The sequence below is a fragment of the Coregonus clupeaformis genome, chromosome 13, assembly GCF_020615455.1.
Source record: "Coregonus clupeaformis isolate EN_2021a chromosome 13, ASM2061545v1, whole genome shotgun sequence".
Taxonomy (NCBI): domain Eukaryota; kingdom Metazoa; phylum Chordata; class Actinopteri; order Salmoniformes; family Salmonidae; genus Coregonus; species Coregonus clupeaformis.
In genome coordinates this window covers 34,628,933-34,656,109 of record NC_059204.1, presented here as the reverse complement: position 1 = coordinate 34,656,109, position 27,177 = coordinate 34,628,933, and the positions used below count along the sequence as shown (strand labels likewise).

Genomic DNA, 27,177 nt, shown 5'->3' with positions numbered 1-27,177 from the left:
TGGAATTAGTGTTCTCAATCTAACTGCACAGCAATTGGAAGTCAATGTTCCCCTAATTACCCTATAAAGCAGTCTGACCAATAAAGCAGTATGAAAAATGTATGCACTCAAGTCGCTCTGGCTAAGAGCTTCTGCTAAATGACAAAAATGTAAATGAGCAAAGCGACTGCAATCTAGGCCTCCCAAGTCATAGTGGGAAGACCACACCATAATTGCATGATGCTAAAGTGTACTTAGGTATGATTATATTGATATTTGCACATAAGTGTTTCCACCATTTCTCACAATACATTTAACCAATGCAAGCTCCCATGCAAACAAAGTCGGTCTGCATTTATAAAATTACACCAAAACTTCCATCACAGCTGTGGATATTTTATTGGATATGACTATTCGCATAACTGTGGCTGGCAACGTGGTTGAGAAACTGACTGGATGAGTGACTAAGTCAGTGCTACAAAATATCTACAAAAATTGGCTACAGGACTAAACATTCTGACACTGGTCTAGTAGCTGGAAGTTACAAGTGAGATTAAACTTTGCCATGACAATATTAACCAAAATATGGTCCTTATCAAAAGCTCTGAACAGTGGTAAAAGCACTTGAGACATCAACATTTAGAAGTTGAGGTGGAAGGTCACCATGTTTTATTTTGTCTTCAAGGCATTGTGCCTTAAAAGGCACAACATATTCCATGTGAAATCTAATAGCTTTGTTGTGAAAACAGAAAATTACTGTTCCATTGTGTAGCAAACAAAGTTGCAATAGAAATGTGACACCACAACCTTTTTTCCTAACTTTAAAATGTCACTGACTCAAAGCCACAAGAGGGTAGAACATTTCAAACGTTGCTCGTTAGGGGGAGGTAGTTGCAGAAACGTTGGAATGTTTTAGTCGACTTCCTCAATAGTTGGTCCAGATGATCCACTGCCTCCAGGAGCAGCGCCACCAGCTCCGGGGAATCCACCAGCCATGCCTTCGGGCATACCACCAGCACCCTGGTACAACTTGGTGATTATTGGGTTGCAAACCTTCTCCAGCTCCTTCTGGTGGTGTTCATACTCTTCCTTCTCAGCAGTCTAAAGAAAATTAAACAGATTGGCAACATTAGCAAAATATTAAATTGCCTGCAAATGAGATATTTCACTTAGGTCGCTCAGACATCCAAGGAAGGTATTGGGCCATCTTTGGTCTTTCAACCTCTGGTGGAAACTACGAATGGCAGGCGTAAACTTCATCACAGCGAGTGGGCCAAGACTGTACAAGGCACACCAAATCAATTCTTACCTGGTTCTTGTCAAGCCAACCGATGACCTCGTTGCACTTCTCCAGAATCTTGGTCTTATCCTCATCACTGATCTTGCCCTGCAGTTTCTCATCCTCCACAGTAGACTTCATGTTGAAAGCATAGGACTCCAGTGAGTTCTTGGAGGAAACCTTGTCACGCTGCACATCATCCTCACACTTGTACTTCTCAGCCTCCTGGACCATGCGCTCAATGTCCTCCTTGCTCAGACGACCTGATGGCAAAATACAATCAAATCAACCAAAGTTTAAAAAATGACCCAACTGTACATCGTTGTAGATTCAAAACTACTATCGTTGTCGCTCAGACATCCAAGGAAGGTATTGGGCCATCTTTGGTCTTTCAACCTCTGGTGGAAACTACGAATGGCAGGAATAAACTTCATCACAGCGAACCTATTGGGTTAGGGCTTAATTGTAGCCCATTTACTGGTCTCACAAACTTACCCTTGTCGTTGGTGATGGTGATCTTGTTCTCCTTGCCAGTGCTCTTGTCAGCTGCAGACACGTTCATGATGCCATTAGCATCAATGTCGAAGGTGACCTCAATCTGAGGAACACCGCGAGGTGCAGGGGGGATTCCAGTCAGCTCAAACTTGCCCAACAGGTTGTTGTCTTTGGTCATAGCCCTCTCACCCTCGTACACCTGGGGGATACAGTCTATATTAGCAAAACATACATGGTCTTCAAACGAGAAGTACATTTAATTAATAGTCGCTCAGACATCCAAGGAAGGTATTGGGCCATCTTTGGTCTTTCAACCTCTGGTGGAAACTACGAATGACAGGAGTAAACTTCATCACAGCGAGTGGCCAAAGAAGTCAGGAAACATTGTTTTGAAATGCCATGCATGCACTTTCTCACCTGAATGAGCACACCGGGCTGGTTGTCTGAGTAGGTGGTGAAGGTCTGGGTCTGCTTGGTTGGGATGGTGGTGTTCCGTTTGATCAGGACGGTCATGACACCTCCAGCGGTCTCAATACCTAGGGACAGTGGGGTGACGTCCAGCAGAAGCAGATCCTGGACATTCTCAGACTTGTCACCTGAGAGGATGGCTGCCTGGACAGCTGCAAATGAGAATGGAGAGGTTAGACTCATGTAAAAACATCACTGTAGAGCCACAGTAACATTGTTTCTCAGACATCCAAGAAAGGGGTTAGGCCATCTTTGGTCTTTCGACCTCTGGTGGACACTACAAATGGCAGAGAAGAAAAAATATATGTCGCAGCGTAACTAGTTCTAGCAGCCCGTCGGCCAGAGTGAACACAAGATGATCAGTGACCCACCTGCGCCATAGGCCACAGCCTCGTCGGGGTTGATGCTCTTGTTGAGCTCTTTGCCGTTGAAGAAATCTTGGAGCAGTTTCTGGATCTTGGGGATACGAGTGGAGCCTCCGACCAGGACGATGTCGTGGACCTGGGCCTTGTCCATCTTGGCGTCGCGGAGGGATTTCTCCACTGGGTCCAGGGTGCCACGGAAAAGGTCTGCATTGAGTTCCTCAAAGCGAGCTCTGGTGATGGAGGTGTAGAAGTCGATTCCCTCGTACAGAGAGTCAATCTCGATGCTGGCCTGGGTGCTGGAGGACAGGGTGCGCTTTGCCCTCTCACAGGCGGTGCGGAGACGGCGAACAGCTCTCTTGTTGTCACTGATATCTTTCTTGTACTTCCTTTTGAACTCTGCAATGAAGTGGTTGACCATGCGGTTGTCAAAGTCTTCTCCACCCAGATGGGTGTCTCCAGCAGTGGACTTGACCTCAAAGATGCCATCCTCGATGGTCAGGATGGACACATCAAAAGTGCCGCCACCAAGATCAAAGATCAGGACATTCCTTTCAGCACCAACCTGAGACAGGAGAGGATATTCAGTATTTGCAATGAGGATGTACAATCAAGAACCAATCTGACACAGCTAGATCGTCGCTCAGACATCCAAGGAAGGTGTTGGGCCATCTTTGGTCTTTCAACCTCTGGTGGAAACTACGAATGGCAGGAGTATACTTCATCACAGCGAATAATCACTGCATTGCAGTCCTTTTCAACAGTATAACGATCATAGCAAGCCATTTACCTTCTTATCCAAGCCGTAGGCAATGGCAGCAGCAGTTGGCTCATTGATGATACGCAGTACATTCAGGCCTGAGATGGTGCCAGCATCTTTGGTTGCCTGGCGCTGGGAGTCGTTGAAGTAAGCAGGCACGGTAACAACTGCATTGTTGACAGTCTAGGGAAAGAAAATGTCAATACATTTCAATAATAGGGAGTGATGTTATCAGAAACTGACAAATCATGGCAAACTAAAAACTACACCATCCTGTTCCGAGTTAAAGGAAATAAACATGTATAAGTCAATTTGACAGTTTGCACATTTTAAATTCTTACTTTTCCAAGGTAGGCTTCTGCAATCTCCTTCATCTTGACCAGAACCATGGAGGAAATTTCTTCTGGGTAGAATGACTTAGTCTCTCCTTTGTATTCAACTTGGAGCTTTGGTCGAGTAGAATCATTGATCACTTCGAACGGCCAATGCTTCATATCCGATTGAACAACTCCATCATCAAACCTGCGGCCAATCAGTCTCTTGGCATCTAATAAAAGACTAACCAGTTAGATTACACTTAAAGCCATCCAAGGAAGGGTTTGGGACACTTTGCCTTAACCTCTGGTGGAAACGACAACTGTCAGAAATAAACTTCAATGAAAAGGGGCTTAGTGGTTAAGAGCATTGTGCCAGTAACCGAAAGGTCGCTGGTTCTAATCCCCGAGCCGACTAGGTGAAAAATCTGTCGATGTGCCCTTGAGCAAGGCACTTAACCCTAATTGCTCCTGTAAGTCGCTCTGGATAAGAGCGTCTGCCCTTTGGCGCACTATACAACTAACAAAACTATTTTAAATTAAAGTTCACCAATTTAATGACAAAATATCCGAACTTTAAAAACATACCAAATACTGTGTTGCAGGGGTTCATGGCAACCTGATTCTTGGCGGCATCACCAATGAGCCTCTCTGAGTCTGTGAAGGCAACGTAGCTTGGAGTGGTCCTGTTACCCTGGTCGTTGGCAATGATTTCAACCTTGCCATGCTGGAACACACCCACGCAGGAGTAGGTGGTCCCGAGATCAATGCCGACTGCAGGACCTTTAGACATGTTGCCTAAACACAGTTACAGGGTGTCAGTTCAAGTCGTCCAAAAACAAATTAAGTTCTATTAATTAAAGTATATATTATATAAATAACAATGTGATGTATCGTGAAGTTGCGCAACAAAATTACTTCTGTAAATAAATATCGCCCTTCAAATGTGCGTCACACCACGTGGGGTGCAGTTTCCATGCCGCGTTCACGTCATGTCGGAAACTTCCAAGTGCGAAATCTGGTAGTCTTTACGAGTAATCAAGTCGGAAGTTTCAGACGTGAACGCGGCAACTAGCAACTAGCTAGGCCGATAACCACGAGGACTGCCGCGCGCCTTTTCCTGTAGTTATCATACTGTGTACAAACGTTCAGTTAGTGTTGTAACATAAAAACCGTTGGAAACAGTCAGTCGAATGTCTTTCAAACAGCCTGCATTGCAAATGACCAAACTCGACCGACATATACAACACAAAGGTTGACCGGCTAGCTAATTAACGTTAACACACTGTTCGATACACTTAGTTAGCTAGCCTACTTAGCTAGGTTAGATAAACAGGCGAAGTAAATTGGGATGATAATGTTAAGACATTGCAGTGACTCAAGCTAGTTAGTTCAGGTAGGTGAGTTTATTAAAACAATCTGTCTACTAGCGTTAGTTAGCCAGTCTTCTTCAGACCGGATACCGACGTTAGCTAGCATCTAGCCGGCCAATTGTGGATATAAAATGCATCTGCTTATGGCGAACTAAATAACTGCTGCGAACTAAAATAACTGCTTTGATTACATTACGATGAAATTAAACAATTTTGTACTAACCAATTTCGTGACCGAGGGTGATGCAGATGTTGGTCGGGGGTCGAACAACGGCAACTCGTTTTCTTCGCCTTGTGAGAGAATAGAGAAAGAAGGTAAGAACATTCTGTAACGTTTATATCGTCGGCAACGCAACCAATCATAGCTCTGGATTCCACTTGCCACTCCAAAACACCAATAAAAACACAGGACAGCCCAAGCGTTCCCTCCCACTTATGAGAAAAAGACTCAGCGCTCTTGCCGCCTTCAAAACCACCCGATACAGAACCAATCAGTCGATATAATCGAGAACAATCATCAGAAATCACGCGATATGAATCAGACAGTGTGGCGCCGCCTGAACCACTAGTTGGTCAGAACGTTCAAATCAACGTTTCATATAGTAATTTCCGAGAATGCAAAAAGCATCAACCACGGCTGTTATTACACCCGGTATACGTTGGTGGCGGTAATGACCATTTTTATTGTGCTTTAACGAAATCTAGAAGAAGATCTTCTGACGTCCTTTCCCTTCGTCAAAGGTAATTCATTAATCGTATATTTTTTTTAAACTGTGATTTAAAAAGCTAATGTAATGGATTTTAAAAAGTGTTTTTACCCCGGGATAGCCCGCTAATATGACCCATAGTAGGGAAAAACATGCCTTGAGTGCAATTCGATTTGAATATATAATCAATTTAAAAGGATTTGCAATTTTGCATTAGCAGTCTTTTCGGCTTAAATTTCCCGGGAACCATGGCATGGTGTCATTTCCTGTTTTCGGTGCTAGGCTGCGTGTCCTGCCTCTGTCTTAAATATCCATATTTATACCGAAGTGTGCAATAGTACACTTTATCGCATGGATTTAAACACTCTCTAGCCAATGCTTACACCATTCATATAACCAGGAACCAATATCCGAAGTGGGTACTTAGAAAGACTCATTTCATATGTGCCTACATTTAAAATGCATATGAGGGTGTACTTTGGAGGCACTATGGGCAGAGCAAGATGTGATTGGGCCTACAATGACCAAAAAAGGTTGAGGACCACTGGACTAGGCAAGTATTAGATGGTACATTATAACAATTCCAACAATAGTCATCCATTAGCCAAGATGGCCAAAATATTCCTGTCCCATGCATGTTGAAGCCCAAAGATGTCATCACCTGTCTGGAGGCATTTCAGACTACTTAATGTCCATGCGAAGCACAACTTCCTACCCATAACTGTCTTTAGATTCCCTATAAGAAAATAATTAAGTGAAAGCAAAGTAACTCCACTATCAATCAATCAATATGTATTTATAAAGCCCTTTTTACATCAGCAGATGTCACAGTGCTATACAGAAAACCCAGCCTAAAACCCCAAACAGCAAGCAATGCATGTGTAGAATCACTAGTCATGCATTATGATACAGTAGATAATGATGTGTCCTATGTATCAGATCATTTAAATGTAATTAATATTATATCTTCATTTAGAATAAATCAAACTTAGTTGTCATTGTCTTGCTTTTCTTTACAGATGCCATCTTTTGGAAGGAAAAGAGCCACGCTGGTTTACAGAGACCTGACTAGAGGCGTGATAGCATGTACACCCCTGCCATCAACTTGGATCGGTGAGAAAGTTGCTCTGTTCCGTTCTGTTGAACTTAATTTAACCAGGATAGTCCACTCAGTAACAATTGTGAGAGCCGGTTCCATCTGCAGTAGAAGTTGTGCCCAGCTGCAGTGATGCACCTCCTCCACCAGCATCAAAAAAAGGAAGGCAGTGGATGTTGAGGCCTGGAAGGGGTTGAGGGAGCTACTCCACATGCCTGCAGTGGAGCTGGAATGTCCTCCACCCAACGCCATCTGCATTGTGTGTAGAGTTTTAGAGGAGGCTGAGCTATGGCGCTGTGGGGATTGTGGCTCAGATAAATATTTCTGTGCCACCTGTGCTGTGAGAACACACAGCACTCCAAACCCAAAACCCAGAAACTGGACATAACTGGTGTGTTTGGAATGGCGTGCAGGCACGAGCATCCGCTGAAGTTCCTGAACCTGAAGAAAGGAGAGAAGTATGTCGATGGATGCATGTGGATGGATGGATGCTTCAGATGTGTAGCTAATGTATTTTAGTTATATCAAATAAAATGTTATTTGCCACATGCGCCGAATACAACAGGTGTAGACATTACAGTGAAATGCTTACTTACAAGCCCTTAACCAACAACGCAGTTTAAGAAAAAAATTAAAATAGCAAATAATTAAAGAGCAGCAGTAAAATAACAGTAGGGAGGTTATATACAAGGGGTACCGGTACAGAGTCAATGTGCGGGGGCACCGGTTAGTCGAGGTAATTGAGGTAATATGTACATGTGGGTAGCGTTAAAGTGACAATGCAGAAATAATAATAAACAGAGTAGCAGCAGCGTAAAATAGGGTGTTGGGGTGGGGGGGCAGGCAATGCAAGTAGTCCAGGTAGCCATGATTAGCTGTTCAGGAGTCTTATGGCTTGGGGGTAGAAGCTGTTAAGAAGCCTTTTGGAACTAGACTAGGCGCTCCGGTACCGCTTGCCGTGCGATAGCAGAGAGAACAGTCAATGACTAGGGTGGCTGGATTCTTTGATAATTTTTAGGGCCTTCCTCTGACATCGCCTGGTATAGAGGTCCTCTGTAGTGCCTTGCGATCAGAGGCCGAGCAGTTGATGCAACCAGTCAGGATGCTCTCGATGGTGCAGCTGTAGAACTTTTCTCAGTTGGCTACGATGACTGATGTTGAACTGTCATTTCAGGCTTGCAAATGCTGTGTTCCTGCTGGGGGACCTGAAAGCAATGCAGGGACCAAACATCACAACGTTTCTTCACTATGACATTGAATGCCAGCTGAAGCCTCATTTACAGGTAAAATTGATAGATTCATCTATGTTAGCTATTATAATACATTAGATACTGTATTTAATATTTAACCACCACCCTGTAGTAAGATATTCATGAATGGCTTGATACGGTTTTATGAATGGCTTGAAACAATTTGCTCCATACCTGCTTTGTAATCATAAGTCATATTTTACACAAAAATGCACAAAATAACTGCTCCTACACTAAATTATTTTGACATTTAGAAAAACAGTCCCGATCTGATAGTGGACACCACATTTGCAGTGCAGGCCTTTCATGCCTATGCTCATGATGCTGACTGTCAGGTAATGAATACATTTATTTATTTATAATTTATTCTGTTAAACACCAATTATTTGCCCTACCAATATTAAGAAACAGCTAGTTGTAATTTGTTCTAGTCCCTTAATTAATCATCATCACACATTGTAATGCTCATTATGGTTTCTGATTGTACTTTACATTTCAGGTCACTGATGGTACCAGGTATGTGACTGGTAGTGGGCTGACGGAGAACAGATGGAGAGGTTGTGGTCCTACCTTACAACATTTGGGAAGATCACAAAAGAGATGACACCATCTCATCGTGTTGACACCCTCACCGATGCCCTCCTCTACTACGCAGCCAGGGTCAGAGAGAAGCAAGGTATACATGTAGAACTGGATACATAACAGAACATTAAGGATCCTCACCTCCACCACACTCTCCAACAGTTCAGTTCTGGTGGCTGCCTCAGCCAGCAGAGGCGACCCTCTCCTGGTCATTCCCTGGTCAAATAAGGCTTTCAAAACCTCTCTTTGATCAGAAAGAATTTACGATCTTCTTTGTCCTAAGAACAGAATGACACTTGTTAAGACATATCCTAATCCAGTGTTATATATGGATCAGTATACATATCACAGACTTCATATGAGAAGTGGGCCATAATCAGCTAAGAAATTACTAAGGCATAATACAAGATTACAAGCAAGGCAAGCCCCATAGCAGATTATACTGACTTCACATTATTCACATCCAGCCATAGGTACAGTATGATGCAATAAGGCATGTTTCAGTATAAGCTTTGTGCCCTTAGCCATTAACATACTAAAAACCTACTTCACTGATTATTGCTAGGATTTACTAGTGAGATTGTTTCCATGGTATGTTGGCTGATGCGGTACACTGTTGTTATGTTACTGTGTTGTGTTGCTATTGACATGGTGATTTTGCTTCTGTTTCTAACTAACTTTGTAACAACAGGCTGTAAAATCAGAACAAACTTTATTCACCAAGAATATTTACATGTACCAGGAATTTGACCTGGTGACATGGTGTTGATATACAGTATATGGATTATAAGAATATTATAACAATATTACAAGGGCTCATGTATTCAAGTATGTTGTGCTGGAGTATGAGAATGTTCAGCTTGTCAGTTGCACCAAAGAGCTAGAGAAGGAGCTTGAGTGAGTACAATGCAGATGGCTATATTTTGCTCCCCTGCTCCCCAGCGCTACCCTCACGTTTTTGGCCATGGTTGGTGACGGAATGTAGATAGGAAGCCACAATTTTACCCCTCAAAGACATCAGAGATCCATCGCACCCTCTTCACGACCTCCCTCCACTCAGAGAGCACTGACAGTTCACGGCTTCTCAGTTCCACCTGCTAGGACAAAGCCATTCCAACTATTTCCTACATTCTGTTATCGGACCCTATACTGGTAGACATACAGTAACGTCTACATGATTCTATGATTCAAATCAAATACAATTTTATTGGTAGCATACACATATTTGTGTTCCTAGCTCCAACAGTGCAGTAGTATCTAACAATTCACAACAATACACACAACTCTAAAAGTAAAAGAATGGAATTAAGAAATACATAAATATTAGGACGAGCAATGTCGGACTGGCATTGACTAGAATACAGTAGAATACAGTATATACATATGAAATTAGTAAAACAGTATTTAAACATTATTAAAGTGACCAGTGATTCCATGTCTATGTACATAGGGCAGCAACCTCTAAGGTGCAGGGTTTAGTAACCGGGTGATATTCGGCTAGTGACAGTGACTATGTTCAGGGCAGGGTACTGGGTGGAGGCCGGCTAGTGATGGCTATTTAACAGTCTGAGGGCCTTTTTCAGTCTCTCGGTCTCAGATTTGACGCACCTGTACTGACCTCGCCTAGCGGGGTGAACAGGCCGTGGCTCGGGTGGTTGATGTCCTTGATGATCTCTTTGGCCTTCCTGTGACATCGGGTGCTGTAGGTGTCCTGGACGGCAGGCAGTGTGCCCCCGGTGATGCGTTGGGCAGACCGCACCACCTTCTGGAGAGCCTGCGGTTGCGGGCGGTGCAGTTGCCGTACCAGGCGGTATGCAATTCAAGAGTCAATGCAATTCACACTGTGCCTTAACATCTTCTACATGTCTACTAATAAATTCAAACTAAAACCGTGTGAGAGTTTTTGCCTATCATGCTGTACCAAAAGCAATGACCACCAACTCTGATTGTGTGGCAATAAAGAGACTTGCTGCGACCAGTGTAACAGAACAATCTAAAGACACTACACTAGATGGGAGACCACGACCAGTCCGTCACATCATTCCTTTTGATCTTTCCTGTGAGCAGTGGCAGTCTTTCTGAATTCGTAAAGTACAATCTGGGTCAGCCATCGGTCAACGAACAATACGCGTGACTGCTCTCTACACAAAAACAAAACAGAAACTATAGAACTGCAAATGAGCCGTCGTGGGGCAGTGTGCCCACAAAAGCCTGGGACTTGGTTGGAGGCAGTATAGGGTCGTATTCAATAGGCACCAAACAGAATGAAAACGGACTGAAACTGCAAGGGACTACCTGAACTTGTCCTATAAGAAACGCTTGTTTTTAGTTTTTCATTGCAAGGGAGTTTTGCTACGGTCCGCACCAATAAATACGACCTAGTACTTACCTAGGTTACAACTGAGCTACCTAACCCTCTTCCTGGAGATCTACCCTCCTGTGGGTATTCAGTCCAACTCAAACCTAACATACCTGATTCAGCTAGTTGAGGGTCATGTTCCAAGCCCTGACCAAATTGCAGATAATCCATTGCATCAACCAATAGTTGCATAGCACGTCATTTGCATGCCACGTCATCGACTGCACAGTCAGGCATTAGATTGCTATACCCCTATATCATATGGGTCGCAGTCCTGCTTGACTACATTGCAGACAGCTGCCAGATCTCGCAAAGCATGGATAGGTGTTTAACATATCAGCTAACCATATCATATGATATAGCAGTGTAATGCCCGACAGTCGATGACATGGTGCACAATCATTGGTTGATGCAATGCACTGTCTTCAACATAATCAGGCAGGAACATCACCAATATGTGGTTAGTTGATATGTCCAACACTAGCCTCGTGTGGCCATCCTTCCTAATCTTGTCTCGTTGAATCGCGTTTGAAATCTTGAGAAATCCAGTATAGGATTCTGGGTATGAATGGGAGTGTAGGTTTTTCTTCAAACCCTTATCTAGCGCACCTAACTAACTGGTTGATAAGCTGAATCACGGTAGTTACTACTGGGTTTGGAGAGAAGTAGCTCTACAGGAACAGAGGTGGTAAGCCCTCCAATAGTGATTTGGGATTTGTACAAAAATAAATAAAAATAGAGGCCAATAAATCATCAAATAATCGGAACTAATTATGCTAATCTGTTATGTTAACTAGCCCTCCTGTAGCTCAGTTGGTAGAGCATGGCGCTTGCAACGCCAGGGTTGTGGGTTCGTTTCCCACGGAGGGGCAGTATGAAAAATGTATGCACTCACTAACTGTAAGTTGCTCTGGATAAGAGCGTCTGCTAAATGACTAAAATGTAAATGTTGTAATACACCCATCATTTAAGAAGCAATGAAGTCCATCTGGAACGCACCCGTGTCGACCTGCAACTGCAGCCTAGCAATGAATGCACCGGTGTCGACCTGCAACGCGCCCGCGGTCTAGCAATGTGGTGATTGTTGTCCAATCGGGTGAGCCACGAGTGAGCCACGAGTTGCCGGAGCTCGTTCAGAGTTGACGTTTTACGTTTGAAATGTTTATATTAATTATGGTGCTGAAAATGCAATGCTCACTTATTATTTAGCATGGTTGTCGGCCATGCTGGAAATGTGATCTTGCGTTATTATGTCATTGTCAATACAGTACATGTACACCACGATATGAAACGTTGATTTGAACCTTCTGACCAACTAGTGGGTCAGGCGGTGCCCCACTGTCTGATCCATATCGCGTGATTTCTGATGATTGTTCTCGATTATATCGACTGATTGGTTCTGTATGGGGTGCCAAAACAACTGGGAACTCGGAAATCTCCATCTTCCGAGCGTTCATATCAACTGGGAACTCGGGAATTCCAACCCGGGAACTCGAAGCCTATTTCTAGAGCTCCATCTTTCCGACCTGAAGATCACTGATGTCATGATTTGACCTTGTATTTTTCAGAGTTTTGAACGCAGCAACATTCCACGTTCGAATGTTCCAATCCCTCTTCATATCAGGGGAGCTGTTTCCGGTGGGTTGTCAGGCATTGCTAACAAGGAGGGGATCTCGTTAAATATGGATCAAATTCGTTAAAATTACTAAATGACATCCACAGAATTTAAAAGCTACAGCAATGCGCTTGTGGGATAATAAAAAAAAAATCCAGAACGAGTGTTTCAACATAGTATAACCACTACAAAGCTGATGCTAGCTAGCTAACCACTACAAAGCTGATGCTAGCTGATTTTTTTTTTATTGATTTTTTTTATTTCACCTTTATTTAACCAGGTAAGCCAGTTGAGAACAAGTTCTCATTTACAACTGCGACCTGGCCAAGATAAAGCAAAGCTGTCACACCCTGGCTCTGGGGACTATATGTTGAGCCAGGGTGTGTAGATTCTATGTGTTCTAGTTCTGTGTTGTAGGTCTATGTGTTATATTTCTATGTTGGCCAGTGTGGTTCTCAATCAGAGGCAACGAGTTTCAGCTGTGGCTGGTTGTCTCTGATTGGGAACCACATTTAAACAGTCTGTTTTCCCTTAGTGTTTGTGGGATCTTGTTTCCGTTTGGTTTGTTTCCGTGTTGGTTGTGTAAACCGTAGGACTGCACGTTTCGTTTGTTGTTTTGTTGTTTATATTATCACTAAAGATAATAAAGTTTAAGTATGTTTGCAACTAACGCTGCGCATTGGTCTACTCCGTCTAACGATCGTGACAGAAGATCCCACCATACCAGGACCAAGCAGCGTGTCCAGGAGCAGGCAGCCTGGACGTGGGAGCAAATATTGGACGGGCAGGGGTCCTGGACCTGGGAGGAAATCCAGGCCGGGATGGATCGCCGTCCATGGAGGGAGACGGTAGAGGCGCGACGGAGAGAGGAGCAACGGCGTCAACAGTGTCGTCGTCGGACGGACGAGAGGCAACCCCAAAACATTTTTAGGGGGGGGCATACGGCATGGGCGACGGGGCAGCAGGAGGCAGCCACAGGGCGTATTAGGAGGTTAGGTGAGGAGGCCACCAGGTTAAGGGGGCTATTGGTGCAGAGGGAGCAGGAGTTAGTGGTGCAGAGGGTAGAGTTACTGGAGGCGATAAGGGAGAAGGTGAGAATAGAGGCACGGCGAGAGGAACTAGGTAGGCAGCTGAGGGAGCGGAGGGTTATGACGAAACCCAGTCCCGCTCCTCACACCAAGCAAGTGGTGTGCGTCACCAGTCCGGTCCGGCCCGTTCCTGCTCCCCGCACTAAGTTAATGGTGCGCGTCGCCAGTCCGGCCCGACCTGTTCCTGCCCCTCGCACCAAGCCTAGGGTGCGCGTCGCCAGCCCGGCCCGGCCTGTTCCTGTCCCTCGCACCAAGCCTACGGTGCGCGTCGCCAGCCCGGCCCGGCCTGTTCCTGCTCCTCGCACCAAGCCTACGGTGTGCGTCGCCAGCCCGGCCTGTTCCTGCCCCTCGCACCAAGCCTACGGTGCGCGTCGCCAGCCCGGCCCGGCCTGTTCCTGCTCCCCGCACCAAGCCTACGGTGTGCGTCGCCAGCCCGGCCCGGCCTGTTCCTGCCCCTCGCACCAAGCCTACGGTGTGCGTCGCCAGCCCGGCCCGGCCTGTTCCTGCCACTCGCACCAAGGATACGGTGCGCGTCCCCGGCCCGGCCTGTTCCTGCCACTCGCACTAAAGCTACGGTGCGCGTCGCCAGCCCGGCCCGGCCTGTTCCTGCCACTCGCACCAAGTCTACGGTGTGCGTCGCCAGCCCGGCCCGGCCTGTTCCTGCCCCTCGCACCAAGCCTACGGTGCGCGTCGCCAGCCCAGCCCGGCCTGTTCCTGCTCCCCGCACCAAGTCTACGGTGCGCGTCGCCAGCCCGGCCCGGCCTGTTCCTGCCACTCGCACCAAGTCTACGGTGCGCGTCGCCAGCCCGGCCCGGCCTGTTCCTGCCACTCGCACCAAGCCTACGGTGCGCGTCGCCAGCCCGGCCCGGTCTGTTCCTGCCACTCGCACCAAAGCTACGGTGCGCGTCGCCAGCCCGGCCCGGTCTGTTCCTGCCACTCGCACCAAGCCTATGGTGCGCGTCGCCAGCCCGGCCCGGCCTGTTCCTGCCACTCGCACCAAGCCTACGGTGCGCGTCGCCAGCCCGGCCCGGCCTGTTCCTGCCACTCGCACCAAGCCAGGGGTGCGAGTCGTCAGCCCGGTCCAGCCCGTTCCTGCTCCACGCACCAAGCCAGGGGTGTGCGTCGTCAGTCCTGCACAACCCGTGCCTGGGTCACCGGTGCCTGGTCAGGTACTGGTCAGCTGCTCCACACCGGAGCTGAAGCAATCCGCTCCTACGATGTCCAGTCCAGCTCCAGCCAGCGGGGCCAGACCGGACCAGGGGCGCTACGGGGGGATTATTGGAGGGTGGTGGTCAAGCCCGGAGCCGGAACCGCCTCCGAGGAGGAATGCCCACCCAGCCCTCCCCTGGTTTGTCTATGTTGAGGCGCGGTCGCAGTCCGCGCCTTTGGGGGGGGGGGTACTGTCACACCCTGGCTCTGGGGACTCTATATGTTGAGCCAGGGTGTGTAGATTCTATGTGTTCTAGTTCTGTGTTGTAGGTCTATGTGTTATATTTCTATGTTGGCCAGTGTGGTTCTCAATCAGAGGCAACGAGTTTCAGCTGTGGCTGGTTGTCTCTGATTGGGAACCACATTTAAACAGTCTGTTTTCCCTTAGTGTTTGTGGGATCTTGTTTCCGTTTGGTTTGTTTCCGTGTTGGTTGTGTAAACCGTAGGACTGCACGTTTCGTTTGTTGTTTTGTTGTTTATATTATCACTAAAGATAATAAAGTTTAAGTATGTTTGCAACTAACGCTGCGCATTGGTCTACTCCGTCTAACGATCGTGACAAAAGCAGTGCGATAAAAACAACACAGAGTTACATATGGGGTAAAAAAACATTAAGTCAAAAATACAACAGAAAATATATATACAGTGTGTGCAAATGTAGCAAGTTATGGAGGTAAGGCAATAAATAGGCTATAGTGCAAAATAATTACAATAGTATTAACACTGGAATGCTAGATGTGCAAGAGATTATGTGCAAATAGAGATACTGGGGTGCAAAAGAGCAAAATAAATAACAATATAGGGATGAGGTAGTTGGGTGGGCTAATTTCAGATGGGCTGTGTACAGGTGCAGTGATCGGTAAGGTGCTCTGACAACTGATGCTTAAAGTTAGTGAGGGAGATAAGAGTCTCCAGCTTCAGAGATTTTTGCAATTCGTTCCAGTCATTGGCAGCAGAGAACTGGAAGGAATGGCGGCCAAAGGAGGTGTTGGCTTTGGGAATGACCAGTGAGATATACCTGCTGGAGCGCAGACTACGGGTGGGTGCTGCTATGGTGACCAATGAGCTAAGATAAGGCGGGGATTTGCCTAGGAGTGATTTATAGATGGCCTGGAGCCAGTGGGTTTGACGACGAACATGTAGTGAGGACCAGCCAACAAGAGCGTACAGGTCACAGTGGTGGGTAGTGTATGGGGCTTTGGAGACAAAACGGATGGCACTGTGATAGACTACATCCAATTTGCTGAGTAGAGTGTTGGAGGCTATTTTGTAAATGACATCGCCGAAGTCAAGGATCGGTAGGATAGTCAGTTTTACGAGGGCATGTTTGGCAGCATGAGTGAAGGAGGCTTTGTTGCGAAATAGGAAGCCGATTCTAGATTTAACTTTGGATTGGAGATTCTTTATGTGAGTCTGGAAGGAGAGTTTACAGTCTAACCAGACACCTAGGTATTTGTAGTTGTCCACATACTCTAGGTCAGACCCGTCGAGAGTGGTGATTCTAGTCGGGTGGGCGGGTGCCAGCAGCGTTCGATTGAAAAGCATGCATTTAGTTTTACTGGTGTTTAAGAGCAGTTGGAGGCTACTGAAGGAGTGTTGTATGGCATTGAAGCTCGTTTGGAGGTTTGTTAACACAGTGTCCAATGAAGGGCCAGATGTATACAAAAATGGTGTCGTCTGCGTAGAGGTGGATCTGAGAGTCACCAGCAGCAAGAGCGACATCATTGATATACACGGAGAAAAGTGTCGGCCCAAGAATTGAACCCTGTGGCACCCCCATAGAGACTGCCATAGGTCCAGACAACAGGCCCTCCGATTTGACACACTGAACTCTATCTGAGAAGTAGTTGGTGAACCAGGCGAGGCAGTCATTTGAGAAACCAAGGCTATTTAGTCTGCCAATAAGAATGCGGTGGTTGACAGAGTCGAAGGCCTTGGCCAGGTCGATGAAGACGGCTGCACAGTACTGTCTATTATCAATCGCGGTTATAATATCATTTAGGACCTTGAGCGTGGCTGAAGTGCACCCATGACCAGCTCGGAAACCGGATTGCATAGCGGAGAAGGTACGGTGGTATTCGAAATGGTCAGTGATCTGTTTGTTAACTTGGCTTTCAAATACTTTCGAAAGGCAGGGCAGGATGGATATAGGTCTGTAGCAGTTTGGATCTAGAGTGTCACCCCCTTTGAAGAGGGGGATGACCGCGGCAGCTTTCCAATCTCTGGGGATCTCAGACGTTATCAATCAATTTTTTCAATCAATTTTATTTTATATAGCCCTTCTTACATCAGCTAATATCTCGAAGTGCTGTACAGAAACCCAGCCTAAAACCCCAAACAGCTAGTAATGCAGGTGTAGAAGCACGGTGGCTAGGAAAACTCCCTAGAAAGGCAAAACCTAGGAAGAAACCTAGAGAGGAACCAGGCTATGAGGGGTGGCCAGTCCTCTTCTGGCTGTGCCGGGTGGAGATTATAACAGAACCATGCCAAGATGTTCAAAAATGTTCATAAGTGACAAGCATGGTCAAATAATAATCAGGAATAAATCTCAGTTGGCTTTTCATAGCCGATCATTTAGAGTTGAAAACAGCAGGTCTGGGACAGGTAGGGGTTTCGTAGCCGCAGGCAGAACAGTTGAAACTGGAATAGCAGCAAGGCCAGGCGGACTGGGGACAGCAAGGTGTCATCATGCCCGGTGAGTCCTGACGTATGGTCCTAGGGCTCAGGTTCTCAGAGAGAAAGAGAGAACGAGAGAATTAGAGAGAGCATACTTAAATTCACACAGGACACTGGATAAGACAGGAGAAGTACTCCAGGTATAACCAACTAACCCCAGCCCCCGACACATAAACTACTGCAGCATAAATACTGGAGGCTGAGACATTATGACGTTATGAAAGAGAGGTTGAACAGACTAGTAATAGGGGTTGCGACAATTTCGGCGGCTAGTTTTAGAAAGAAAGGGTCCAGATTGTCTAGCCCAGCTGATTTGTAGGGGTCCAGATTTTGCAGCTCTTTCAGAACATCAGCTGTCTGAATTTGTGTGAAGGAGAAGCGGGGGGGGGCATGGGCAAGTTGCAGCGGAGGGTGCAGAGTTGGTGGCCGGGGTAGTGGTAGCCAGATGGAAAGCATGGCCAGCTGTAGCAAAATGCTTGTTGAAATTCTCGATTATTGTAGATTTATCGGTGGTGATAGTGTTTCCTAGCCTCAGTGCAGTGGGCAACTGGGAGGAAGTGCTCTTATTCTCCATGGACTTTACAGTGTCCCAAAACTTTTTTGGAGTTAGTGCTACAGGATGCAAATTTTTGTTTGAAAAAGTTAGCCTTTGCTTTCCTGACTGCTTGTGTATATTGGTTCCTAACTTCCCTGAAAAGTTGCATATCGCGGGGGCTATTTGATGCTAATGCAGTACGCCAAAGGATGTTTTTGTGCTGGTCAAGGGCAGTCAAGTCTGAGGAGAACCAGGGGCTATATCGGTTCTTAGTTCTGTATTTTTTGAATGGGGCATGTTTATTTAAGATTGAGAGGAAATTACTTTTAAGGAACAACCAGGCATCCTCTACTGACGGAATGAGATCTATATCCATCCAGGATACCTGGGCCAGGTCAATTAGGAAGGCCTGCTCGCTAAAGTGTTTTAGGGAGCGTTTGACAGTGATGAGGGGTGGTCGTTTGACCGCGGACCCGTTACGGACGCAGGCAATAAGGCAGTGATCGCTGAGATCCTGGTTGAAGACAGCTGAGGTGTATTTAGAGGGTATGTTAGTCAGGATGATATCTATGAGGGTACCCATGTTTACGGATTTAGGGTTGTACCTGGTAGGTTCGTTGATAATTTGCGTGAGATTGAGGGCATCTAGTTTGGATTGTAGGATGGCCTTGGTATTAAGCATATCCCAATTTAGGTCACCAAGCAGTACGAACTCTGAGGATAAATGGGGGGCAATCAATTCACATATGGTGTCCAGGGCACAGCTGGGGGCTGAGGGGGGTCTGTAGCAAGCGGCAACAGTGAGAGACTTATTTCTGGAAAGGTGGATTTTTAGAAGTAGAAGCTCAAACTGTTTGGGCACAGACCTGGATAGTATGATAGAGCTCTGCAGTAGATTGCAACTCCACCCCCTTTGGCAGTTCTATCTAGACGGAAAATGTTATAGTTGGGGATGGAAATTTCAGAATTTTTGGTGGCCTTCCTGAGCCAGGATTCAGACGCTGCTAGAACATCAGGGTTGGCGGAGTGTGCTAACGCAGTGAATAACTCAAACTTAGGAAGTAGACTTCTGATTTTTACGTGCAAGAAACCAAGACTTTTGCGATTACAGAAGTCAGCAAATGATAGCGCCTGGGGAGTAGGAGTGATACTGAGGGCTGCAGGGCCTGGGTTAGCCTCTACATCACCAGAGGAACAGAGGAGGACTAGAATAAGGATACGGCTAAAGGCTTTAAGAACTGGTCTTCTAGTGCGTTGGGTACATAGAATAAAGGGGGCAGATTTCCGGGTGTTGTAGAAAAGATTCAGGGCATTATGTACAGACAAGGATATGGAAGGATATGAGTAAAGTGGAGGTAAACCTAAGCGTTGGGTAAAAATGAAAGAGATAGCATCGCTGGAGGCACCAATTGAGTCGGTCTCCGCGTGTATGGGGGGTGGGACAAAGGAGCTATCTAAGGCAGGTATAGCTGGGCTGGGGGATCTACAGTGAAATAGTACAATTAGAAATAACCGAAACAACAATAAGCTAACCATGTTTGGGCTGAGGCTAAACATAAACAGGATGTAGTACCGTAAAAAGGAACAGTCCAGCAGACATCAGCTGTATAGCTGAGTTATCATAAGGTCCGGTGAACAGCAATAGGATAGTTCGGAGGCTGCTAAAGCACTAGCGAGTAAGAGGCCACGGCTAGCGTGTGCTAGCGGGCCGGGGCTAGCAGATGGAATCTTCGTGGTCGACGTCGTAACCACATCAGACGATTTCGTCGGCAGACCAGTCGTGTAGGATCAACTGGGCTCCGTGTCAACACTAGGTGGTCCCGTCCGGTTGACAGAGATGTAGATAGCCGGGAGATGGGCCTAGCTCAGGATGATTAGCCAGACCACAGCGTCCATTTTGTTGCAGCTAGCTGGTAGCGATGAATCCGGAGTTAAAGGTCCAGTGATTCAGTGATTCCGGCAGAAAAACTGATATGTTCTGGGTCGATAACGCGCTGTGCAGACTGGCCGAATAATAGTCCAGACTTGAGCTGGCTGGTGAGTGGTGCAGGCCACGGACAATGGTGAAAAACCGCTAACGGTAGCTGATAGCAAGTAGCTAGTTAGCTGGCTACTCCCGTCCGGTACACCTAGAGGTAGATATGAGCCTGGATCTAGGCTAGCTCGAGGCTAACTGGTGCTTGCATCGGGGGCAGTGGTGATTAGCCAGACAGCAACATCCATTCGGTTGCGGCTAGCTAGTTGCGATCCGGTGATTAATGTCCAGTGATTAGATTAATCCCGCAGAAAAAATATCCAATGTTCTGGGTGAAATACCGCTAACTGTGGCTAATAGCAAGTAGCTAGTTAGCTGGCTAGCTAGTTTCAACTGGAGATTCTAGATAAAAGGTAAGTCAATAATAGAATCCGTTCCACATTGAGTGAGGCGGGTTGCAGGAAAGTATATTTTGTAGAAGGATGAAAAGTCTGATAGGGAAATATGTACGAAAAATACAAAAAAACAGGGTATTTACAGGCTATTTACAGACACACGACAAAAACAGAACTGCACTACTACGCCATCTTGGACACTCAATAGTTCCTATTGCAACTCAGACAAATCACAGAATGGATGACATACTGACTGACTGAACTGAATTAAGGATTAATTAAATATTCAAATATGTTGGAATGATGAGTTGCACGCATCATGCAGGCTCTGCACTTTATTTGGCTAGTAGGCAAATAGGCCTACATTAGGGTATAGTGACTCTATGGCTGCATGCCTCCAGAAGGGCATCTTCTGAGGCTGAGGGGTGCTTTTCCGAAGGCGCATGGTGCTGTGGTGCTGCAAAGAGATCACAAGCTCTTCAACTGGGCAGCAGTGTCGCGATGGAGGGAATAGCCTATACGAAGACTACCTAAGACCACTGCAACAGAGTTATTGTAAAGTGTGGGAATAAGCTTATGCCAGACTTAGTTTACGTTTAACCATGTTCATGACCTTATTCATATAAATCATGTCAAATTATTTAAAATTCATATTAACCCCTCCTACAGAATATGCTTTGGCAAGATTTTGAGTGATGAAATAAAATTCCAAATATTCTATAAAAAAATACCATCGGGTTCTTGGTCACCTCTCTGACCAAGGCCCTTCTCCCCCGATTGCTCAGTTTGGCCAGCTCTAGGAAGAGTCTTGGTGGTTCCAAACTTCTTCCACTTAAGAATGATGGAGGCCACTGTGTTCTTGGGGACCTTCAATGCTGCAGAATTTGTTTTGGTACCCTTCACCAGATCTGTGCCTCGACCCAATCCTGTCTCGTATCTCTACGGACAATTCCTTCGACCTCATGGCTTGGTTTTTGCTCTGACATGCACTGTCAACATTTGTTTTAGAAAGTTTTGCAAATTAAAAACAGAAATACCTTATTTACATAAGTATTCAGACCCTTTGCTATGAGACTCAAAATTGAGCTCAGGTGCATCCTGTTTTCATTGATCATCCTTGAGATGTTTCTACAACTTGATTGGAGTCCACCTATGGTAAATTCAATTGATTGGACATGATTTGGAAAGGAACACACCTGTCTATATAAGGTCCCACAGTTGACCGTAGTCCCCTGTAGCTCAGTTGGTAGAGCATGGCGCTTGTAATGCCAGGGTTGTGGGTTCGTTTCCCACGGGGGGCCAGTATGAAAATGTATGCACTCACTAACTGTAAGTCGCTCTGGATAAGAGTGTCTGCTAAATGACTCAAATGTAAAATGTAAATGTACAGTGTTATAACAATGTGCAAATAGTTAAAGTACAAAAGGGAAAATAAATAAACATAACTATTGGTTGCATTTACAATAGGGTTTGTTCTTCACTGGTTGCCCTTTTCTTGTGGCAACAGGTCACAAATATTGCTGCTGTGATGGCACACTGTGTTATTACACCCAACAGATATGGGAGTTCATAAAACAATTGGATTTGTTTTCGAATTCTTTGTGTGTCTGTGTAATCTCAGGGAAATATGTGTCTCTAATATGGTCATACATTTGGCAGGAGATTAGGAAGTGCAGCTCAGTTTCCACCTCATTTTGTGGGCAGTGTGCACATAGCCTGTCTTCTCTTGAGAGCCAGGTCTGCCTACGGCAGCCTCTCTCAATAGCAAGGCTATGCTCACTGAGTCTGTAGATAGTCAAAGCTTTCCTTAATTTTGGGTCAGTCACAGTGGTCAGATATTCTGCCACTGTGTACTCTCTGTTTAGGGTCAAATAGCATTCCAGTTTACTCTGTTTCTTGGTAAATTCTTTCCAATGTGTCAAGTAATTATATTTTAGTTTTCTCATGATTTGTTTGGGTCTAATTGTGTTGCTGTCCTGGGGCTCTGTGGGGTCTGTTTGTGTTGGTGAACAGAGCCCCAGGACCAGCTTGCTTAGGGGACTCTTCTCTAAGTTAATCTCTCTGTAGGTGATGGCTTTGTTATGGAAGGTTCGGGAATCACTTCCTTTTAGGTGGTTGTAGAATGTAACAGCTCTTTTCTGGATTTTGATATTTAGTGGGTATCGGCCTAATTCTGCTCGGCATGCATTATTTGGTGTTTTACGTTGTACACGGAGAATGTTTTTGCAGAATTCTGCATGCAGAGTCTCTATTTGGTGTTTGTCCCATTTTGTGAATTCTTTGTTGGTGAGCGGACCCCAGACCTCACAACCATATTTCTCTCATGCCCCATTCACATGCTGTGTTCGGGTGCTAGTCGGAACTCTGAAATGTCTGGCATGCTACAGGTTGTAGACATACACCTACCACGTTCTTGCAGTTAGCAAGTCGACAATTTCATAGTTCCGACTAGCACATGATCACAGCAACATTAACCATAAGCAAATATATTTATGACTAACCCAAGATAGTTCATCTGTGTCGTTTACAGTGGGAGCAAATGAAGCATAGTGAGCAGAACAAGCAAGGAGTTGGGCAAAGCCAAGCACGAGCTAGTGAGATCCTATTGGCGCGTTGTATCATGTATTTGCATATTTCCGTTAGGGAATGCCTCCTCTGTGAAGTGCGCTTGTACACAAACAATTAAACCTTGCACTCCTTCTAAACAACACAATTTTTTAAAACTTTGGCAAAGCGTCAAGTCTATAAAACATAGTGCACCGTGTTCATAACAGATTCTAGTTTTGGGAACGGAAAAATGTATTGAGATCAGATGTTTCATTGATAAGAAATATTGCAGAATGTCGGCCCAGTTTCACCTAGTTCCATCCACTTCCACTACCGGTGACTGGTCAAGAGAAAACATTATTCTTCTTCTAAGGTTTTATTGGTGGACTACATCCAGAAAGGTGTATTGCCGCCACCTACTGGGTGGGGTAAAAACTGACATACTTTAACAAAATAAATAAATAAATAAAATAAAACACACTCATATTATTCTCAAAAACAATACAAAAGTCAATGTACTCCTTCACTTAGTCAAATGTACTCAGATCCTTATACAGGCTCTGGGGCTGTGATGGTAATGACGTTTGTTTTGATTATCATTATTAGGTGGAGGTCGCTAGCTACAGTATAGCCTAGCTTTTAGCTAGCTAGCTGCTCTGTAAGCTAGCTTGACTTGCTAGAAAGTTATAGAAACAATTTGAGGAAAAACTAAACAAAACATGTTTTATTATCAACTGGAACAATATGTTTCTCCTGTCTTGAATGAAAAGGTCATATTTTACAATCTCCCAAAATAAATGCAATCCCTGATGAAAGACTAGGCACTCCTCCATCTTTTTCTAAATTTTATTTTAAAGAATTCTCAACGTCATTTACATATTTATTTTATATATTTGGTATTTTTTATTGTAAAGCAATTCAAAATATACAGTGCATTCGAAAAGTGTTCAGACCCCTTGACTTTTTCCAAATGTTGTTACGTTACAGCCTTATTCTAAAATTGATTAAATTAAATGTTTTCCTCATCAATCTACACACAATACCCCATAATGACAAAGCAAAAACAGGTTTTTAGAAATGTTTGCAAATGTATTACAAATAAAAAACAGAAACACCTTATTTACATAAGTATTCAGACCCTTTGCTATGAGACTCAAAATTGAGCTCAGGTGCCTCCTGTTTCCATCGATCATCCTTGAGATGTTTCAGACGAGCAAGACAGTTTGAGAAGACGGCGTACGAAAACGTGTTCTACATCAACATTCATTTTTCACATCGTGAATTTTACAAACATTTTAATTAATTGTGTGTTTGGTGTTGGCTTACCTTGGCCAGACAGTTTTGATAGCCGTGTAATTCTCAAGTTGAGAATTCCCTGTCAAGTACAGAAACACGGAAGCCCAACTAGCCTAGCAAGCCTGTAGCCTAGCTGGCTCGGCAGTCTCAAATGGAGGTCGCTATTGAACGTTTTCAACGCTGCAGGAGCTGTCTTTACTTTGCTTTATTCCGTGACAATGTGGACCGCCAGGACTTTCAATGTAGCAACTGTTTGCTTGCAGAGGACTACAGGGGCGAAGTGGCTTCTCTTAGCAAACAAGTAGAGAACCTACACAAGCTACTGGAGAATCCACGCCAGCCTACTTTTATTTTTCTTCTACCCCAGTAGCCGGACGCCGCTCTGGTCTGGTGGAAGTGTCACCGCCGTGTAGACTCTCCACAGACGGCACTCTGCCGGCACTCTGCAGGGATCCTTCCCCTGAAGGGGTCTCCCCCTTCCCTGGAGAACGGAGCTAGTAGGATGCTCCTGAATGACTTGGGGATGTAAGTAACTTAATTTATGTCCCCCTAACTGCCCTGAATACCTCTGTTGACCCTACAGCTATTGTATGCAGTAATCATATGCCTATGAACCAGAGTTACACTGTTAGCACTGAGGCGGTGTGCCCTAGTAGAAAGTCCACTGTGTGCAGCTCACCGTGCACTATCAGCTCCAATATAAATAACATGAGGAAGTCTACTTCTGATAAGCTTCCCAGTAAAGCATTAAAAACAATCAACAACCCAGAAAAGTGCTAAAAATAGCCCATATTAACATATGTAGCCAAAGAAACAAGGTTCATGAAGTCAATAACTTGCTTGTAACAGATGACATTCATATTCTGACTATCTCTGAAACTCACTTAGATAATACCTTTAATGATACAGTAGTAGCAATACATGGTTATAACATCAACCGAAAATACAGAAATGCCAACAGGGGCGGTGTTGCGGTCTATATTCAGAACCACATTCCTGGAAAGATCTCATGTTAAATACTGTTGAAGTAATACGGCTACATTTCTTTTTTGTTGTTGGTATTTTACCCCCTTTTTCGTGGTATCCAATTGGTAGTTACAGTCTTGTCCCATCGCTGCAACTCCCGTACGGACACGGGAGAGGCGAAGGTCGAGAGTCCTCTGAAACACAACCCAACCGAGCCGCACTGCTTCTTGACACAGTGCCCGCTTTACCCGGAAGCCAGCCGCACCAATGTGCTGGATGAAACACCGTACACCTGGCGACCGAGTCAGTGTGCACTGCGCCCGGCCCGCCACAGGAGTCGCTAGTGCACGATGGGACAAGAACATCCCTGCCGGCCAAGTCATTCCGCTACCCAAGAACAGTAAAGCCCCCTTTACTGGCTCAAATAGCCGACCAATCAGCCTGTTACCAACCCTTAGTAAACTTCTGGAAAAAATGGTGTTTGACCAGATACAATGCTATTTTACAGTAAACAAATTGATAACAGACTTTCAGCACGCTTATAGGGAAGGACATTCAAGAAGCACAGCACTTACACAAATGACATGATTGGCTGAGAGAAATTAGACTTCAGTGCGGCTTTTGACATTATCAATCATAGTCTGCTGCTGAAAAAAAAGTATGTGTCATGGCTTTACACCCCCTGCTATATTGTGGATAAAGAGTTAGTTGTCTAACAGAACACAGAGGGTGTTCTTTAATGGAAGCCTCTCCAACATAATCCAGGTTGAATCAGGAATTCCCCAGGGTAGCTGTTTAGGCCCCTTACTTTTTTCAATATTTACTAACGACATGCAACTGGTAAATTGAGCATGTTGAGGTGACTAAACTGCTTGGAGTAACCCTGATTGTAAACTGTCATGGTCAAAAACATATTGATACAACACAGTAGCTAAGATGGTGTGAAGTCTGTCCAATAACACTATCAACAAGGCAGGTCCTACAGGCCCTAGTTTTGTCGCACCTAGACTACTGTTCAGTAGTGTGGTCAGGTGCCACAAAGAGGGACTTAGGAAAATTATAATAGGCTCAGAACAGGGCAGCACAGATGGCCCTTAAAACTACACGGAGAGCTAACATTAATGATATGCATGTCAATCTCTCATGGCTCAAAGTGGAAGAGAGATTGACTTCATCACTACTTGTTTTTGTAAGAAGTGTTGACAAGTTGAATGTACCGAGCTGTCTGTGTAAACTACTAGCACACAGCTCGGACACCCATGCATATCCCACAAGACATGCCACCAGAGGTCTCTTCACAATCCCCTAGTCCAGAACAGACTATGGGAGGCCCACAGTACTACATAGAGCCATGACTACATGGAACTCTATTCCACATCAGGTAACTGATGCAAGCAGTAGAATCGGATTTAAAAAACAGGTAAAAATACACCTTATGGAACAGCGGGGACTGTGAAGAGACACACACAAAGGTACAGACACACGCATACGCATACATTGTAATATTGTTGTATGGTCGTATTATACATTTTGTATTGTATATTTTGTATTATAGATATGTTTTGGTGTAATCATTTTGAATGATGTACTGTTTTATCTTTTGTTTTATATGTAATGTATGTGCTTTAATGTTTTTGGACCCCAGGAAGAGTAGCGGCCTCCACCGGATGGAACGAGTTGGCTGTGGTCACCGTTTTCCGCAGCGGACTGCAGAAGGAGGTACAAGCATGCCGTCGGCCATGCAAACCGTGGAGGCTCTTCACCTCATGCATTTGGAAAGCGTTCATGGAACGCCTGGGGGTCACGGTCAGTCTCACCTCTGGGTACCGTCCTCAAGCTAATGGGAAGGTG

At 45.2% G+C, this 27,177-nt stretch overlaps 1 protein-coding gene, 1 long non-coding RNA gene and 4 other non-coding genes across 9 annotated transcripts; 1 reads left to right on the top strand and 5 right to left on the bottom strand.

Annotated features, from left to right (window-relative positions):
- Positions 1-617: 617 nt before the first annotated feature.
- Positions 618-5,350, bottom strand: LOC121579301 (heat shock cognate 70 kDa protein-like). The gene is made up of 9 exons (XM_041893779.2): positions 5,254-5,350; positions 4,246-4,455; positions 3,685-3,890; positions 3,374-3,526; positions 2,593-3,148; positions 2,171-2,373; positions 1,754-1,952; positions 1,289-1,521; positions 618-1,080 (listed from the first exon to the last, which is right to left on the bottom strand). Exons 2-9 carry the CDS (start codon positions 4,448-4,450, stop codon positions 892-894), a joined length of 1,944 nt encoding a protein of 647 aa, XP_041749713.2. The 5' UTR covers positions 4,451-4,455; positions 5,254-5,350; the 3' UTR covers positions 618-891.
- On the bottom strand, positions 1,154-1,247 carry LOC121580374. The gene has a single exon (XR_006003035.1). It is a non-coding gene; the product is annotated as a small nucleolar RNA SNORD14 (small nucleolar RNA).
- LOC121580371 lies at positions 1,607-1,700 on the bottom strand. Its single transcript, XR_006003032.1, has one exon. It is a non-coding gene; the product is annotated as a small nucleolar RNA SNORD14 (small nucleolar RNA).
- On the bottom strand, positions 2,021-2,114 carry LOC121580372. The gene has a single exon (XR_006003033.1). It is a non-coding gene; the product is annotated as a small nucleolar RNA SNORD14 (small nucleolar RNA).
- Positions 3,223-3,316, bottom strand: LOC121580373. The gene has a single exon (XR_006003034.1). It is a non-coding gene; the product is annotated as a small nucleolar RNA SNORD14 (small nucleolar RNA).
- LOC121579303 lies at positions 4,462-27,177 on the top strand. 4 transcript variants are annotated; one of them, XR_006002889.2, is made up of 7 exons: positions 4,462-5,053; positions 6,757-7,291; positions 8,008-8,116; positions 8,338-8,418; positions 8,583-8,759; positions 24,728-24,885; positions 26,972-27,177. It is a non-coding gene; the product is annotated as an uncharacterized LOC121579303 (long non-coding RNA). The 4 variants fall into 4 exon arrangements; XR_006002888.1 differs by lacking the exon at positions 4,462-5,053 and adding an exon at positions 5,261-5,345; XR_006661663.1 differs by lacking the exon at positions 4,462-5,053 and adding an exon at positions 5,454-5,771 and having other exon boundaries at positions 6,757-6,850.